The sequence below is a fragment of the Selaginella moellendorffii genome, unplaced genomic scaffold (genome assembly GCF_000143415.4).
Source record: "Selaginella moellendorffii unplaced genomic scaffold, v1.0 SELMOscaffold_6, whole genome shotgun sequence".
NCBI lineage: Eukaryota > Viridiplantae > Streptophyta > Lycopodiopsida > Selaginellales > Selaginellaceae > Selaginella > Selaginella moellendorffii.
In genome coordinates, this window is record NW_003314267.1 from 3,911,494 (window position 1) to 3,924,905 (window position 13,412).

Sequence of the window (13,412 nt, forward strand, 5' to 3'; positions counted from 1 at the left end):
ATTCTGGAAGAGCTATCCTCTTATGACGGACGAGCAGCGCCTTCACGTAGCGGTGCTCCCAACCACCGGCTCCGGCCACATCAATCCCATGCTCGAGCTCTGCCGTTGCCTCGTCCCGCTAGGATTCCAGGTAAGCTTCGTCTATCCCAGCAGCCTTCGACACGATGATCTTCACTTCCGAGTGGTGCCAAGCCCAGCCTCGGACAAGCTTTTGCTCATGGATCCCGCGTTGCAAGAGGACGTGAGACCGGTTCTAGAGGCCCTCCGTCCACCAATAAAGTGCCTTATCGCTGATATGTTCTTAGGCTGGTCACAGGACGTGGCCGAAAGCCTGGGGATTCCACGAGTAGCCTTCATTCCCAGTGACTCAGTCATCGAAGCGACGTGCTACCATATTCCAGAGCTTGTCTCCAGGGGTTTCATTACTGGCCATGTTCCTGCCAATGGTGAGAAGAAGAAGAAACTTTACAATTGCTTCATACCGATCGACGAATATGTGTTGTTGTCTCAGCCGATCCAAATCCGGACGCTTTGATCGACTTCATCCCCGGTCTCGAGCCTTTTACAAGAGAGTTGCTCCCTCTTGCCTTCCAGAACTGGGGACCCATTGTGACCACTCTGGGAGTTGCAGCCAGACGAACAAAGGATGCGGTTTGCATTGTCGTCAACACGATTGAGGAGTTGGATCAGGAAGTCGTGAATGGACGGAGGTTGCTGTTCTCCAGTTATTTACCAGTCGGACCTCTGGTACCTGCAGAGCTTCTGCAAGAACAGCACCCGATCACTCTCAGTTCTCCAAATGACACTAGCATGATCTGGCTGGACAAACAAGCTTACGGCTCGGTTCTCTATATCGCTTTTGGAAGTGTTGTTACTCTGCCAGCCGACCAAGTGGAGAAGATTGCAAGAGCTGTAAAAGCCACTCGTCAGCCAGTATTGTGGGCAATCAGGAGGAACTTTGCAAAAGACGTACCTGAGAACTTTTATGAAAGCTTGCAAGAGATAGGTGGGGAGCAAGCCTGCCTGGTGGTGGAATGGGCTCCACAAGTAAACGTCTTGCGCCACTCCGCGGTTGGAGCCTTCTTAATGCATGGTGGATGGAACTCAGCTCTAGAAGCCCTGTGCTGTGGAGTACCAATGCTTTGCTGGCCCTGCGCTAACGATCAGAACTTGAATGCTCTCACGATAGTGAAGAAGTGGAGAACTGGGATAATGGTGGCTCATGGACCCAAAGACGATGTGAGAAGTGAAGACTTGGGAAACGTTATAGATGCTGTGATGAATGGCGAGGAAGGGAGGACGATGAGGAGCAGAGCTAAAGAACTTAAAAAGATTGTGAGTGTAGGTACTTGCCTGGAGAGAAATCTTCAACAGCTCAAGGATGTGATCATAGCCAAGTCTCAATAGGGGCTTGCAATACCATCTGGGTTCATTGTTATACCATTGCACTGTTGTCCCTTGGAGACATATGGGAAATTCACGTAAATGCTAAATATCATTCTAAAATGATCAATTACTTTGAAGTGATCAATAATACACATCATCCCTAAGATTCTCACATAAGAACTTTAGCTAGATTTGATAATTAATAGCAAAAGCATGAGGAGCTATACCATGCACTATAAATGCTATGATCAATTGTGTTAGATTATTCAATTATAATTACACAATTACACTAATTGTTACTTTAGAGTCAAAGAGGAAGATACTATTACTTTACTATGAAAATAAATGAAAAAGAAAAAATCAAAAGAAAAGAAATTAAAAAAGTTATAAAGAAAGAGAAATATAGACAATGAAACAGCAAAATCCTAAATCCAAGCACTCCTTAGGGATAATTAAAGTTGCCTTTTATCTTTGCATGAATGGGAAAAATCCTAATTTATATACATAAGTGGTTCAAATTGAAATCAATTTAATAACTATTAAAATCCCACTACACTAATATTAGTATATGGCATTGTAATTGTACACTTAGATCTCACATTTACTATTAAGCAAAAATTTATATTATAATCAATAAATAATTTGTTATACTTGAGTTTGTTTATTGCTATTTTATTAATATTATTAATCAATTATTTTTTAATTATAAACATGTTTATCAACCATTAGAATAAACTAGAATATACTAAGAAGTGTTTAGGAAATTTTATAAATTATAAATACAAAGTTAATCTAAATAATTAACAACCGTTAAATGGTAGAATATCCAAGATTATTCAAATATATTCCACTCCAAAAATAATTTCTTGCTAAACTAAAACGTTGAGCCAATATGTTTTAATTTAATATGCTTAGCAAGGGAGGGCTAACTAGCTTCTTGTCATTCAATCCTCTTCTCTCGCAGGCAATATACACCCTTTGCCTTGGCAAAAGCAGCGAGTAGAGGTCTCTGACGACGGTGGCGAGACGTGGCGCAGAGCGGAGAGGAAGTTCGAGTGCTGCGCGGGGAAATGCAACCGGAGGTATGGAAATCTGCGGTCGTTTAACGAGCACCGGTGTGAGAAGCACAAGCTCCCGCCCGTGTCGCAGCTGCCCAAGGGCTTCAAATCCCGGAAGGGCGTCCCGCACGGCACGTACTACGCGCTCAAGAAGCAGCGCTACAACGAGGTCAAGGACTCGCTGCGCTTCAAGTGGAAGACCCAGCTCCAGAACGCGAGAGCGAACTTGAAAAAGGACTACATCGGGTGTGGGATCCCAGCGGCAACTTCTCGCGCGAGCACTGGATCCGGAGGGTGAACAAAGCTTCTCATACGGAAGATGAACGCCATGAGGGAGGAGCATCCTTTGGTGAGTTGGAAGTTCTAGCTAGATTTTGTTCTTCTTTGCTAGTTTCTACGTTTTGCTTTTGCGAGTTTATATGAGTTCCCGCATTGTAGGAAAGGTATCGGCCACAAGCTGGAGGCCGGCCATCGCACCAGGCTCGGATCGCGAGGCTCGAGGCTCTTAAGGCGGAAGTGGAGAGCTACAACGAAGAAGACGAGGATGTGAACGAGTATAACTCTTCCGAAGAAAACGAGCATGAGGTAAGGTGTCGCAAATGATTTCTTCGTTGTGTTTCCGAATCGTCCTCATGATCAACAGGATGAGCACGAGGATGATCGGGGAAACTCCATTTCAGAAGCCGAAGATGATGAGGTAACAAGCTATAATCTCTTATAGCGCTTCGTTTTGACATGATCCTCTCAAGATGGATGGAAATGCTTTTGCCGCTCGCGATTCGATCGTGGAGATCCTCATGAACATCAAGGTGAGCTATTTGACTATTGTCTACTTATTCATTGTCCGCGAACCTATTGTCAATTCTATAGGATGGTAGTAGTCACCACCACAACACAGCTCAAACAATTTCCGCATTGATTTAGCAGGAGAGCAGCGACACGGCATGGTGCTTCGTGATACCAGTCGCAATCCTGCACAGGGCCAAGTGGTCGGGTGCGTGTAAGTTCTAGATCTTTCTTGCCTTTGCAATTCTTTTTTGAGCAATGGCTTGTTGCGGGAACTTCTCCAACACTTATGGGTGCATTCCTGAGCAGATTCCTGAGCCATTGCAGGTGGATTCGATCCGGGAGAGCATGAGCAGGCAGGTGCTGGGGTGGCCAATCGTGAGCGGGGGATGGAGCTGGTGGACAGATCGTGGTGAGGGATGGCGAGGGAGGAGTTGAGGAGGAAACTTGGGCGCTTGGGAACTGGGGCCATGTCGACCAAAGGTTAAGAATTCTTTGGTAGGAAAGAAGACGAAAGTTTAGCGGTAAATTACATTTTTAATTATAATATAACCTTTTCTTTAGTAAGTTAATATTGTTCTTGAGACAAAGGATGCCAAGATTCCCGGGCTGCGGGAAATCCTTCATGGCATGAAGAGCAACGAGTAGAGTCTTCTCTATTATGTGCGAATCTTGACGCGGGATTCCATGTAACCCTCCGCAGCGTCTATTTGTTTCCATCCACACGAAGGAGCGCTTTGCTCGCCTCATCGCCTTTGATGAAAGAATTTATAAGCTTGGGTTCATCGACCAGTAGCAAGGCTTCTGATCCATGTCGTCGATTTCAAAGTCGTTTGAAGCCATGACCACCTCGCAAAACCTGGTAAAGCACGCTCTCGGAATTCCATCCTTCAAAACCATCTGTCTTTCAGCATCTTGTGATCGGCACTAGAGGAGCAAATCCCGCAGGTGCAGCGGCCATGTCTTGCAGTTTGTGAGGATCTCTACAAGTCTTTTCCGCCTCCATTCCGCTCAATTCTTTCGCAGATTTACAGGGCGAGCAAGCTAAGAAGTCACCGTTAAGACCAACATCCATCTATCCTGATCTTTCTGCAAGAGCACTTTAAATAGGCTTTCCTTCCTCTTTTCGCTTGTCACCTGCTGCAGCAAAGTGGCCACCAACGAATCCAGCAGCTCCAGAATGGCGAGCACCAACTTTTGTTTTGGCTGGAGTTGTCCATGTGGTTGTAGTATAGATGATGGGGCAAAAGATCAGATTGCCTGGTCAATTCCGGTCTACTTTCTTGGCCTTGTAGTCACGTTCGAGGAGCATTCCTTTCTATGGTGTTCTATTTGAGTACTTGTTCAAGTAAATCACCACTTCGGTACTCCCCAGCCTCCTATATCTTAGCTGGCTTCCAATCCAAGATCAAAGCGCTGCAAATGGCGGGTGCTAGCAAGAAGCCTCATGTTCTAGCGTTCCCATTCCCAATCCCGGGCCACATGAACTCACTGATGCACTTCTGCCGCCGTCTCGCGGCCTGCGATGTCACCATCACCTACGCCTCCAATCCGAGCAACATGAAGCTCATGCACCAGACGCGCGATCTGATTGCAGACCCCCACGCCAAGAGCAACGTCCGCATCGTCGAGGTCTCGGACGATCCAGGTAACAGCAGCAACGATCTCGCCAAGGGGGATCCCAGCGAGCTCGTGGAGAAGATCCGCCTGGCAGTGCGGGCCATGGCAGCCTCTGTGCGAGAGCTTATCCGGAAGTTCCAGGAGGAAGGGAATCCCGTTTGTTGCATGATCACAGACACCTTCAACGGATTCACCCAGGATCTGGCGGACGAATTCGGCATCCCCAGGGCGGTGTTCTGGACCTCCAATGCGATCGACGACATCTATCACCTCTTCCTGCCGGAGCTCATGTCCAAAGGATTCGTGCCAGTCACGAGTAAGTTCTCCCTCCCCTGTTTTTAGGGTTCTAAGGAAACTCTTCTTCTTCCAGCCAGGAAAACGGACGAGCTCATCACATTCCTCCCCGGATGCCCGCCGATGCCCGCCACGGATCTGCCGCTCGCCTTCTACTACGACCACCCAATCCTGGGCGTGATCTGCGACGGCGCGTCGCGGTTCGCGGAGGCGAGATTCGCGCTGTGCAACACCTACGAGGAGCTGGAGCCCCACGCAGTGGCGACGCTGCGCAGCGAGGTCAAATCCAGCTACTTCCCCATCGGCCCGTGCCTGTCCCCCGCATTCTTCGCGGGGGACTCGACAGCGGTGGAGCGATCCAGCGAGCTCCTGTCTCCCGAGGATCTGGCGTGCCTGGAGTGGCTTGACACACAGAAGGAATCCTCCGTGATCTACGTCTCCTTCGGTAGCGTGGCCACCATGTCCGTGGAGCAATTCCAGGAGCTCGCCAGGGGCCTGGAGCGCAGCAACCAGCCATTCGTACTGGTGCTGCGCAAGACCCTGGTCGCGGATCCCTCGGTGCACGATTTCTTCGAGGGTTTGAAGCAGCGGATCGGCGAGCGCGGGATGGTGATCTCGTGGGCGCCGCAAATGCACGTCTTGCTCCACCCGGCGGTGGGAGGATTCCTGACGCACTGCGGATGGAACTCGACCGTGGAGGGGATCTGCGCGGGCGTGCCGATGCTCGCCTGGCCTTGCATGGCGGAGCAAAACATCAACTGCAAGGAGCTTGTGGAGCACTGGAAGCTGGCGATCCCGGTCCAGGATGATCGGGATAAAAGCTCCGTGATCTCGGTCTCGAGCGAGAGGCTGGCGGATCTAGTGGCGCGGCTAATGAGAGGCGACGAGGGTCGCGAGATGCGAGCCCGGGCTCGGGGATTCCGCAAGGCTACTGCGGCTGCCATAGCCGAGGGAGGATCCTCGGACAGGAACCTCAAGGCCTTCGCCCAAGCTCTGAGAGATCTGTGATCTCTCGGAGGCTAACAACCATTATGTAAAGTCAATATTTCTCGATCATACCAAGATTTACGAGAACAAACTTGCGACACTGTTTGCGATGCGGACGGCGGTTGCGTGACTGACTTGTTATCCTAAACCTCCCGGGATTGGGATTATTGAAGAGATGTCAGCTGACTTGCTACATATTACATCTACTGTGTCGCGTGCGTGATGGAGAACTTCAAATGTAGCATAAAAATAAAGATCTTTAACATTTCTTAGTCTTATTCATCCATTTTGCAGAAGAGCTTCTTGGGGAGGAACCGAGGCTGGGTGGCGCTGTGGCGTGCACTTGAGCAGCAGCGCCTCGTCTTTGAGATTATAAACATCACTTTTATTTTTCTGTTTATGAAATCGTCAATATTCTTAGAATAACAAATCGATATTCCTGTACTTTGATGGAGAGGACAAAAACTAAAGAGAGGTTTCCTTTCAAAGTCTGGCCAAAGCTCCACCCCGCCGGTGCGACGTTGAGCGACGTGACCAGTCGATTGTCACTCGTCACGACGCGGAACGAGACTGCCCGATGAGCCTGCTATCGCTCTGCCTCGACATGGATGCCCACAAGACCATAATTCGTGGTTGCATACTTTTCAGGCCTCATTGCTCTTCCGGAGGACAACACCTGCTTGCAAGCTGGGATCTTTGGCTATGGTGGAGAGTATTCTACTGGACATGGCATCGCACTTCTCACCAACACCAGTGCTAGCGTTGTCAATAGTGTCGTTTAAAGCTTGTCCTTCTCTTTCACTGGTCTCACGGTTCCTCAGACAACCTCAAGGCAGCTCCTCGAGGTCTACTACATCCCAGCATCGATCCCAAGACTGGCTTCCGGGAAAACATTCGAGTGACCATACCTTTCTTATTTGACTCGTAGGGATTCAAACTTGGCCTGCTAATGGACAAACGTGAAAGAAAACACGAGGAAAAGACACAGGCCGCCGTGTCCAAAGTTTCTCACTGACAAGTAGCGATTAATTCAGAAATCAAATTTAATACAACCTCTGCAAATGTCCGAAAGATTACCAGCCGTGTGTCCCAAACGTTCGGACCAAATCAAACGTGGCGTGCGACGCAGACAGCGGCTGAACTGTTCCCTTGCGTTGACCATGTCGCTATTGGCCAATACAATCATTACAAGAATCTCCTCTTCCACTCTCAAAAGATCGATCGCTTCTGATCAAGAGCAACAACACCATGGCCTACACTTACACCCCACAAGGCCATCCAATGCAACAGCATCAAGGACAGCAGCAAGGATTCACCAGCGAAGGCCATTCTGTTGCCTCTCCTGCTGCCCACGGAGTGGCAACTATGGCACCCCCGAATTCTGGCCTCTGGACAACAGGCCTCTATGGATGCACTGAGGACTGCCCCTCTTGTAAGGCTTTTTTTTTTTGAGAAAAAAAAGTTGTGCAACTTGGATGATTGACTGAGTGACCTCTTTAAATTTGCTCTCTGTTCTTTGATCCTAGGTCTGGTTTGTAGCAAACTTGCAGATAGATAAGATGTCCGTGCGACAATACTTAAAATGTTTTCTGATCAATTCTCTCCATCTGGTGTAACCACAGGCTGGTGTGCGTTGTGCTGCCCCTGCGTTCTTGTTGGGCGCATGGCCAACATTCTGGATCAAGGCATGACCTGTGAGTATTCAACTTTGAGATAAACGATATCCCGAACGTTTTTTTTTTTTTGATGTTCCACTCACGATTCTGCTTGGATTTGTGATCCAATGTTGTAGCTGTCTTCACCGGAGCCGCCATCTTTTGCGGCTGTGGCTGCCTCTACAGCTGCCTGTACCGTGCAAAGCTGCGCCACAAGTATGGACTCCCCGAGGAGCCCTGCAACGACATCTGCACCGAGTGCTGGTGCAACTGCTGCTCCATTGCCCAGGCTTACAGGGAGCTCAGGAACCGCAACATCAACCCGGCTCTGGGTATGATTTCTGGGGCCTTGGTGATCTTTGTTTCCTGATTTCTGAAAATGGTGATTTTTCAGGGTACGAGTTTGCGAGGGCGGTGTACGAGCAGCCACCTCAAGTGCAGGAGATGCGCAAAATTTGAGCTACGGAAATTAGTTTTTAAAATCTTCAACTTGAAAATGCTTCTTCGGGGTTTTCAAGAACGCCATGTTGCATTCGTGATCGGAAGGATTTCTTCCTCGTGACATTGGAAAATAATAGAATAAATTTCTAAACATCTCATCTAGAATTATTTAATGTCCTAAAAAGAACATATACTGGAATATATTCTGGAAGAGCTTGTCGTCAACACGATTGAGGAGCTGGATCAGGAAGTCGTGAATGGACGGAGGTTGCTGTTCTCCAGTTATTTACCAGTCGGACCTCTGGTACCTGCGGAGCTTCTGCAAGAACAGCACCCGATCACTCTCAGTTCTCCAAATGACACTAGCATGATCTGGCTGGACAAACAAGCTTACGGCTCGGTTCTGTATATCGCTTTTGGAAGTGTTGTTACTCTGCCAGCCGACCAAGTGGAGAAAATTGCAAGAGCTGTAAAAGCTACCCGTCAGCCAGTCTTGTGGGCGATCAGGAGGAACTTTGCAAAAGACGTACCTGAGAACTTTTATGAAAGCTTGCAAGAGATAGTTAAAAGTTTATGGTGGTGGAACCTTGCCACCACCATAAACTGGTGGTGGAATGGGCTCCGCAAGTAAACGTCTTGCGCCACTCCGCGGTTGGAGCCTTCTTAATGCACGGTGGATGGAACTCAGCTCTAGAAGCCCTGTGCTGTGGAGTGCCAATGCTTTGCTGGCCCTGCGCTAGCGATCAGAACTTGAATGCTCTCACGATAGTGAAGAAGTGGAGAACTGGGATAATGGTGGCTCGGCGCCGGCGCTACGCCCGCTAGGGTGTGGTGATCGATGGCAGCGGAGGGCGCTTGCGGTGCCATCGGCGGCGAGAGCGCGCCATGCCAATGCGCTGGTTGCGCGATCCGAGTAAGATTCGCTCTAGAGATCCGCTCGCGAGAATGTGGCTGGGGATTTGGCTTCCAGCGAAAAGATTTGCAATTTTCAACATCAAACATAGCTCCGATGACCGGTAACAGCATGCGCAGCAGCAACGATCTCGCCAAGGGGGATCCCGGCGAGCTCGTGGAGAAGATCCGCCTGGCAGCGTGGGCCATGGCAGTCTCTGTGCGAGAGATTATCCGGAAGCTCCAGGAGGAAGGGAACCCCGTTTGCTGCATGATCACGGACACCTTCAACGGATTCACCCAGGATCTGGCGGACGAATTCGGTATCCCCAGGGCGGTGTTCTGGACCTCCAACGCGATCAACGACATTTATCACCTCTTCCTGCCGGAGCTCATCTCCAAAGGATTCGTGCCAGTCGCGAATAAGTTCTCCCTCCCCTGTTTTTGGGGTTCTAAGGAAACTCCCCCTTCTTCGAGCCAGGAAAACGGACGAGCTCATCACATTCCTGCCTGGCTGCCCGCCAATGCCCGCCACAGATCTGCCTCTATCCTTCTACTACGATCACCCAATCCTGGGCATGGTCTGCGACGGCGCGTCGCGGTTCGCGGAGGCGATATTCGCTCTGTGCAACACCTACGAGGAGCTGGAGCCACACGCAGTGGCGACGCTGCGCAGCGAGATGAAATCCACCTACTTCCCCATCGGCCCGTGCCTCTCCCCGGCATTCTTCGCGGGGGACTCGACAGCGGTGGAGCGATCCAGCGAGCTCCTGTCTCCCGAGGATCTGGCGTGCCTGGAGTGGCTCGACACACAGAAGGAATCCTCCGTGATCTACGTCTCCTTCGGCAGCGTGGCCACCATGTCCGTGGAGCAATTCCAGGAGCTCGCCAGGGGCCTGGAGCGCAGCAACCAGCCATTCGTGCTGGTGCTGCGCAAGACCCTCGTCGCGGATCCCTCGGTGCACGATTTCTTCGAGGGATTGAAGCAGCGGATCGGCGAGCGCGGGATCGTGATCTCGTTGGCGCCGCACGTCTTGCTCCACCCGGCGGTGGGAGGATTCCTGACGCACTGCGGATGGAACACGACCGTGGAGGGGATCTGCGAGGCCGTGCCGATGCTCGCCTGGCCTTGCATGGCGGAGCAAAACGTGAACTGCAAGGAGCTTGTGGAGCACTGGAAGCTGGCGATCCCGGTCCAGGATGATCGGGATAAAAGCTCCGTGATCTCGGTCTCGAGCGAGAGGCTGGCGGATCTAGTGGCGAGGCTGATGAGAGGCGACGAGGGTCGCGAGATGCGAGCCCGGGCTCGGGGATTCCGCAAGGCTACTGCGGCTGCCATAGCCGAGGGAGGATCCTCGGACAGGAACCTCAAGGCCTTCGCCCAAGCTCTGAGAGATCTGTGATCTCTTGGACGCGACAATTAGAATCAATCAATGGGTTAGTGAGATTGAAAGTTTTAATAAGCCAATTTGTGCTGCCTCTATGCGGTCTTTCACTCCCTCTTTTCCATGTGTTTTTTAGATGGAGAGCATAACTTAAGTACTTGGACATGTTTTTGGAACAGATTCTTGGGGTTGGGTTTCCAAAAACCATGTTGCCAATGCACAAAACTGTGCCGGAGTGTCGAACTGTGGTCGCACGGTGGCTGGCAATAACAAATAGAAGAAGAAAGAGATACATTCCCAAGAGCTTGTATAAAAATAGGTCCTCCCCTTGTATCATGGTTTCCAGTGCCCCAGTATAGCATTGTTGCACTCCAATCTTTGAGGCTCCAAAGATTTATAGTTTGACCGAGCAGTATAGCTTGACAATCACTGCCACCAGGGGGGAGGCGCTTCTAGCTGTAAGAGTTGCTTGATCAACAGTTGGAAAGGGATCATATCAAATGTTCCACAAATCCAGTTAGCAATGTCTTGTTTCGTCCCAACCTTGTGCGTTCCAGAGGATGCACAAAGTGACAAGGTGGTCTAGGGATCGCTGTTTTCGAAAGCTGGTGCGTTTGGAAAAATAAATAAAATTATTCTCCAACAAGGATCAAGAAATCTTGTATGCTTTGACCTTGTGCCACCCAAGCAGGGGCGAACTATCGAACTCATTGAGACTGATCCAACAGCTCGACTTGGAAATCGCAGAAGTGTCATCCAGTCAGGCCTTGAGCATTGATCTTGCCCGCATCCACAACCTGCAGAAGCCTTGGGCAAGAGAGCCAAGCGGGAAAAGACATGTTGTTGCTGTTAAACTCACTCTCAGACACTCACAAAACTCTTGGGGCCATTGGATTTCCCAGCTGGCCACAAGAACCACAAGAAACCCCATGGCAAGGGCGTCGGGAACATGTTGTAGCCCCATATGCCTCACAAGGGGATTCCCCACATGCCAAGGACAGTAATAAACTCAAGAAATAAAGATCACTATTGCTATTGGTTTGTCCAGTATCTTCATGAAGATACTTATTGAAAAGGAAGTCTCCACCGAAAACATGATAGACAAGGATGACTCTATGACAGTCGACTGGGCTCATGTCATAGAGAGTGTATATCTCAACACAACATACACACTTGCTTTTTTCACAAAACAGCTCTTAGGAACTTAGTATCTTAAGAACTGCCTCAACTCCTCTGGATGCCCACAAAACCCTCAAGTGTCATTGCTCTTGCGGGGGACAACACCTGCTTGCAAGCTGGGATCTTTGGCTATGGTGGAGAGTATTCTACTGGATCTGGCATCGCACTTCTCACCCCAAGACTGCCTTCCGGGAAAACATTCGAGTGACAATACCTTTCTTGTTTGGATTCAAACTTGGCCTGCTAATCGACAAACGTGAAAGAAAACACAAGGAAAAGACACAGGCCGCCGTGTCCAAAGTTTCTCACTGATAAGTAGCAATTGATTCAGAAACATTTATGAAAATTACCACGTTATGAATAGTGTTTTAACCTATGCAAATGCCCATACCAGCCGCGTCCAAAACGTTCGGAACAAATCAAACGCGGCGTGCGACGCGGACAGCGGCCTTGCGTTGACCATGTCGCTATTGGCCAATACAACCCTTACAAATATCTCCTCTTCCACTCTCAAAAGATCGATCGCTTCTGATCAAGAGCAAGACCACCATGGCCTACACTTACACCCCGCAAGGCCATCCAACGCAGCAGTATCAAGGACAGCAGCAAGGATTCACCAGCGAAGGCCATCCCGTTGCCCCTCCTGCTGCTTATCCCCAGCCTCCGCCTGGTAATTATTATGGACCTGGAGTGGCAACCATGGCACCCCCGAATTCTGGCCTCTGGACAACGGGCCTCTGTGGATGCACTGAGGACTGCCCCTCTTGTAAGTTTTTTTTTTTTTCGTGAAAAAGAGTTCTTTTTGTGCAACTTGCATGATTGACTGAGTGATCTCTTTAAATCTGCTTTCTGTTCTTTGATCCTAGATCTGGTTTGTAGCAGACTTCCAGATAGATAAGATATCCGTTCGACATTTCTTAAAATTTATTTGATCAATCCTCTCCATCTGGTGTAACCACAGGCTGGTGTGCGTTGTGCTGCCCCTGCGTTCTTGTTGGGCGCATGGCCAACATTCTGGATCAAGGCATGACCTGTGAGTATTCAACTTTGAGATAAACTATATCCCAAACGTTTTTTTTTTTTTTTGATGTTCCACTCACGATTCTGCTTGGATTTGTGATCCAATGTTGTAGCTGTCTTCACCGGAGCCGCCATCTTTTGCATCGTGCAGTGGTTCACCGGCTGTGGCTGCCTCTACAGCTGCCTGTACCGTGCAAAGCTGCGCCACAAGTACGGACTCCCCGAGGAGCCCTGCAACGACATCTGCACCGACTGCTGGTGCAACTGCTGCTCCATTGCCCAGGCTTACAGGGAGCTCAGGAACCGCAACATCAACCCGGCTCTGGGTATGATTTCTGGGGCCTTGGTGATCTTTGTTTCCTGATTTCTGAAAATGGAGATTTTTCAGGGTACGAGTTTGCGAGGGCGGTGTACGAGCAGCCACCTCAAGTGCAGGAGATGCGCAAAATGTGAGCTACGGAAATTAGTTCTTAAAATCTTCAACCTGAAAATGCTTCTTCGGGGCTTTTCAAGAATGCCATGTTGCATACGTTACCTCCGGATTTCTTCCTTGTGCCATTGGAAAATAATACAAGCCCAAGTTTGTGAAAATTTCTAAACATCTCATCTAGAATTATTTAATGTCCTGGGGCGTTTCAAGAATGCCATGTTGCATACGTTACCTCCGGATTTCTTCCTCGTGACATTGGAAAATAATACAAGCCCAAGTT

At 49.5% G+C, this 13,412-nt stretch overlaps 5 protein-coding genes across 5 annotated transcripts; all 5 read left to right on the top strand.

Annotated features, from left to right (window-relative positions):
- The first annotated feature begins 22 nt into the window (after positions 1-22).
- Positions 23-6,176, top strand: LOC9635302. The gene is made up of 9 exons (XM_024670794.1): positions 23-446; positions 512-1,397; positions 2,424-2,706; positions 2,883-3,029; positions 3,088-3,141; positions 3,372-3,444; positions 3,558-3,642; positions 4,526-5,166; positions 5,221-6,176. Exons 1-9 carry the CDS (start codon positions 23-25, stop codon positions 6,150-6,152), a joined length of 3,525 nt encoding a protein of 1,174 aa, XP_024526562.1. The 3' UTR covers positions 6,153-6,176.
- Positions 2,552-3,784, top strand: LOC112344908. Its single transcript, XM_024670475.1, has 6 exons — positions 2,552-2,793; positions 2,883-3,029; positions 3,088-3,141; positions 3,194-3,253; positions 3,372-3,438; positions 3,540-3,784. Exons 1-6 carry the CDS (start codon positions 2,764-2,766, stop codon positions 3,545-3,547), a joined length of 366 nt encoding a protein of 121 aa, XP_024526243.1. The 5' UTR covers positions 2,552-2,763; the 3' UTR covers positions 3,548-3,784.
- Positions 6,177-7,335: 1,159 nt separating the features above from the next.
- LOC9635304 (cell number regulator 4) lies at positions 7,336-8,378 on the top strand. The gene is made up of 4 exons (XM_002965689.2): positions 7,336-7,563; positions 7,754-7,825; positions 7,924-8,118; positions 8,181-8,378. The coding sequence occupies exons 1-4, from the start codon at positions 7,380-7,382 to the stop codon at positions 8,243-8,245; spliced, it is 516 nt and encodes a 171-aa protein (XP_002965735.1). The 5' UTR covers positions 7,336-7,379; the 3' UTR covers positions 8,246-8,378.
- Positions 8,379-9,522: 1,144 nt separating this feature from the next.
- On the top strand, positions 9,523-10,565 carry LOC9635305 (isoflavone 7-O-glucosyltransferase 1). Its single transcript, XM_024670476.1, has 2 exons — positions 9,523-9,540; positions 9,596-10,565. The coding sequence occupies exon 2, from the start codon at positions 9,643-9,645 to the stop codon at positions 10,519-10,521; it is 879 nt and encodes a 292-aa protein (XP_024526244.1). The 5' UTR covers positions 9,523-9,540; positions 9,596-9,642; the 3' UTR covers positions 10,522-10,565.
- A 1,614-nt stretch (positions 10,566-12,179) lies between these two features.
- On the top strand, positions 12,180-13,293 carry LOC9635306 (cell number regulator 4). The gene is made up of 4 exons (XM_002965691.2): positions 12,180-12,448; positions 12,644-12,715; positions 12,816-13,028; positions 13,091-13,293. The coding sequence occupies exons 1-4, from the start codon at positions 12,232-12,234 to the stop codon at positions 13,153-13,155; spliced, it is 567 nt and encodes a 188-aa protein (XP_002965737.2). The 5' UTR covers positions 12,180-12,231; the 3' UTR covers positions 13,156-13,293.
- Positions 13,294-13,412: the final 119 nt, after the last annotated feature.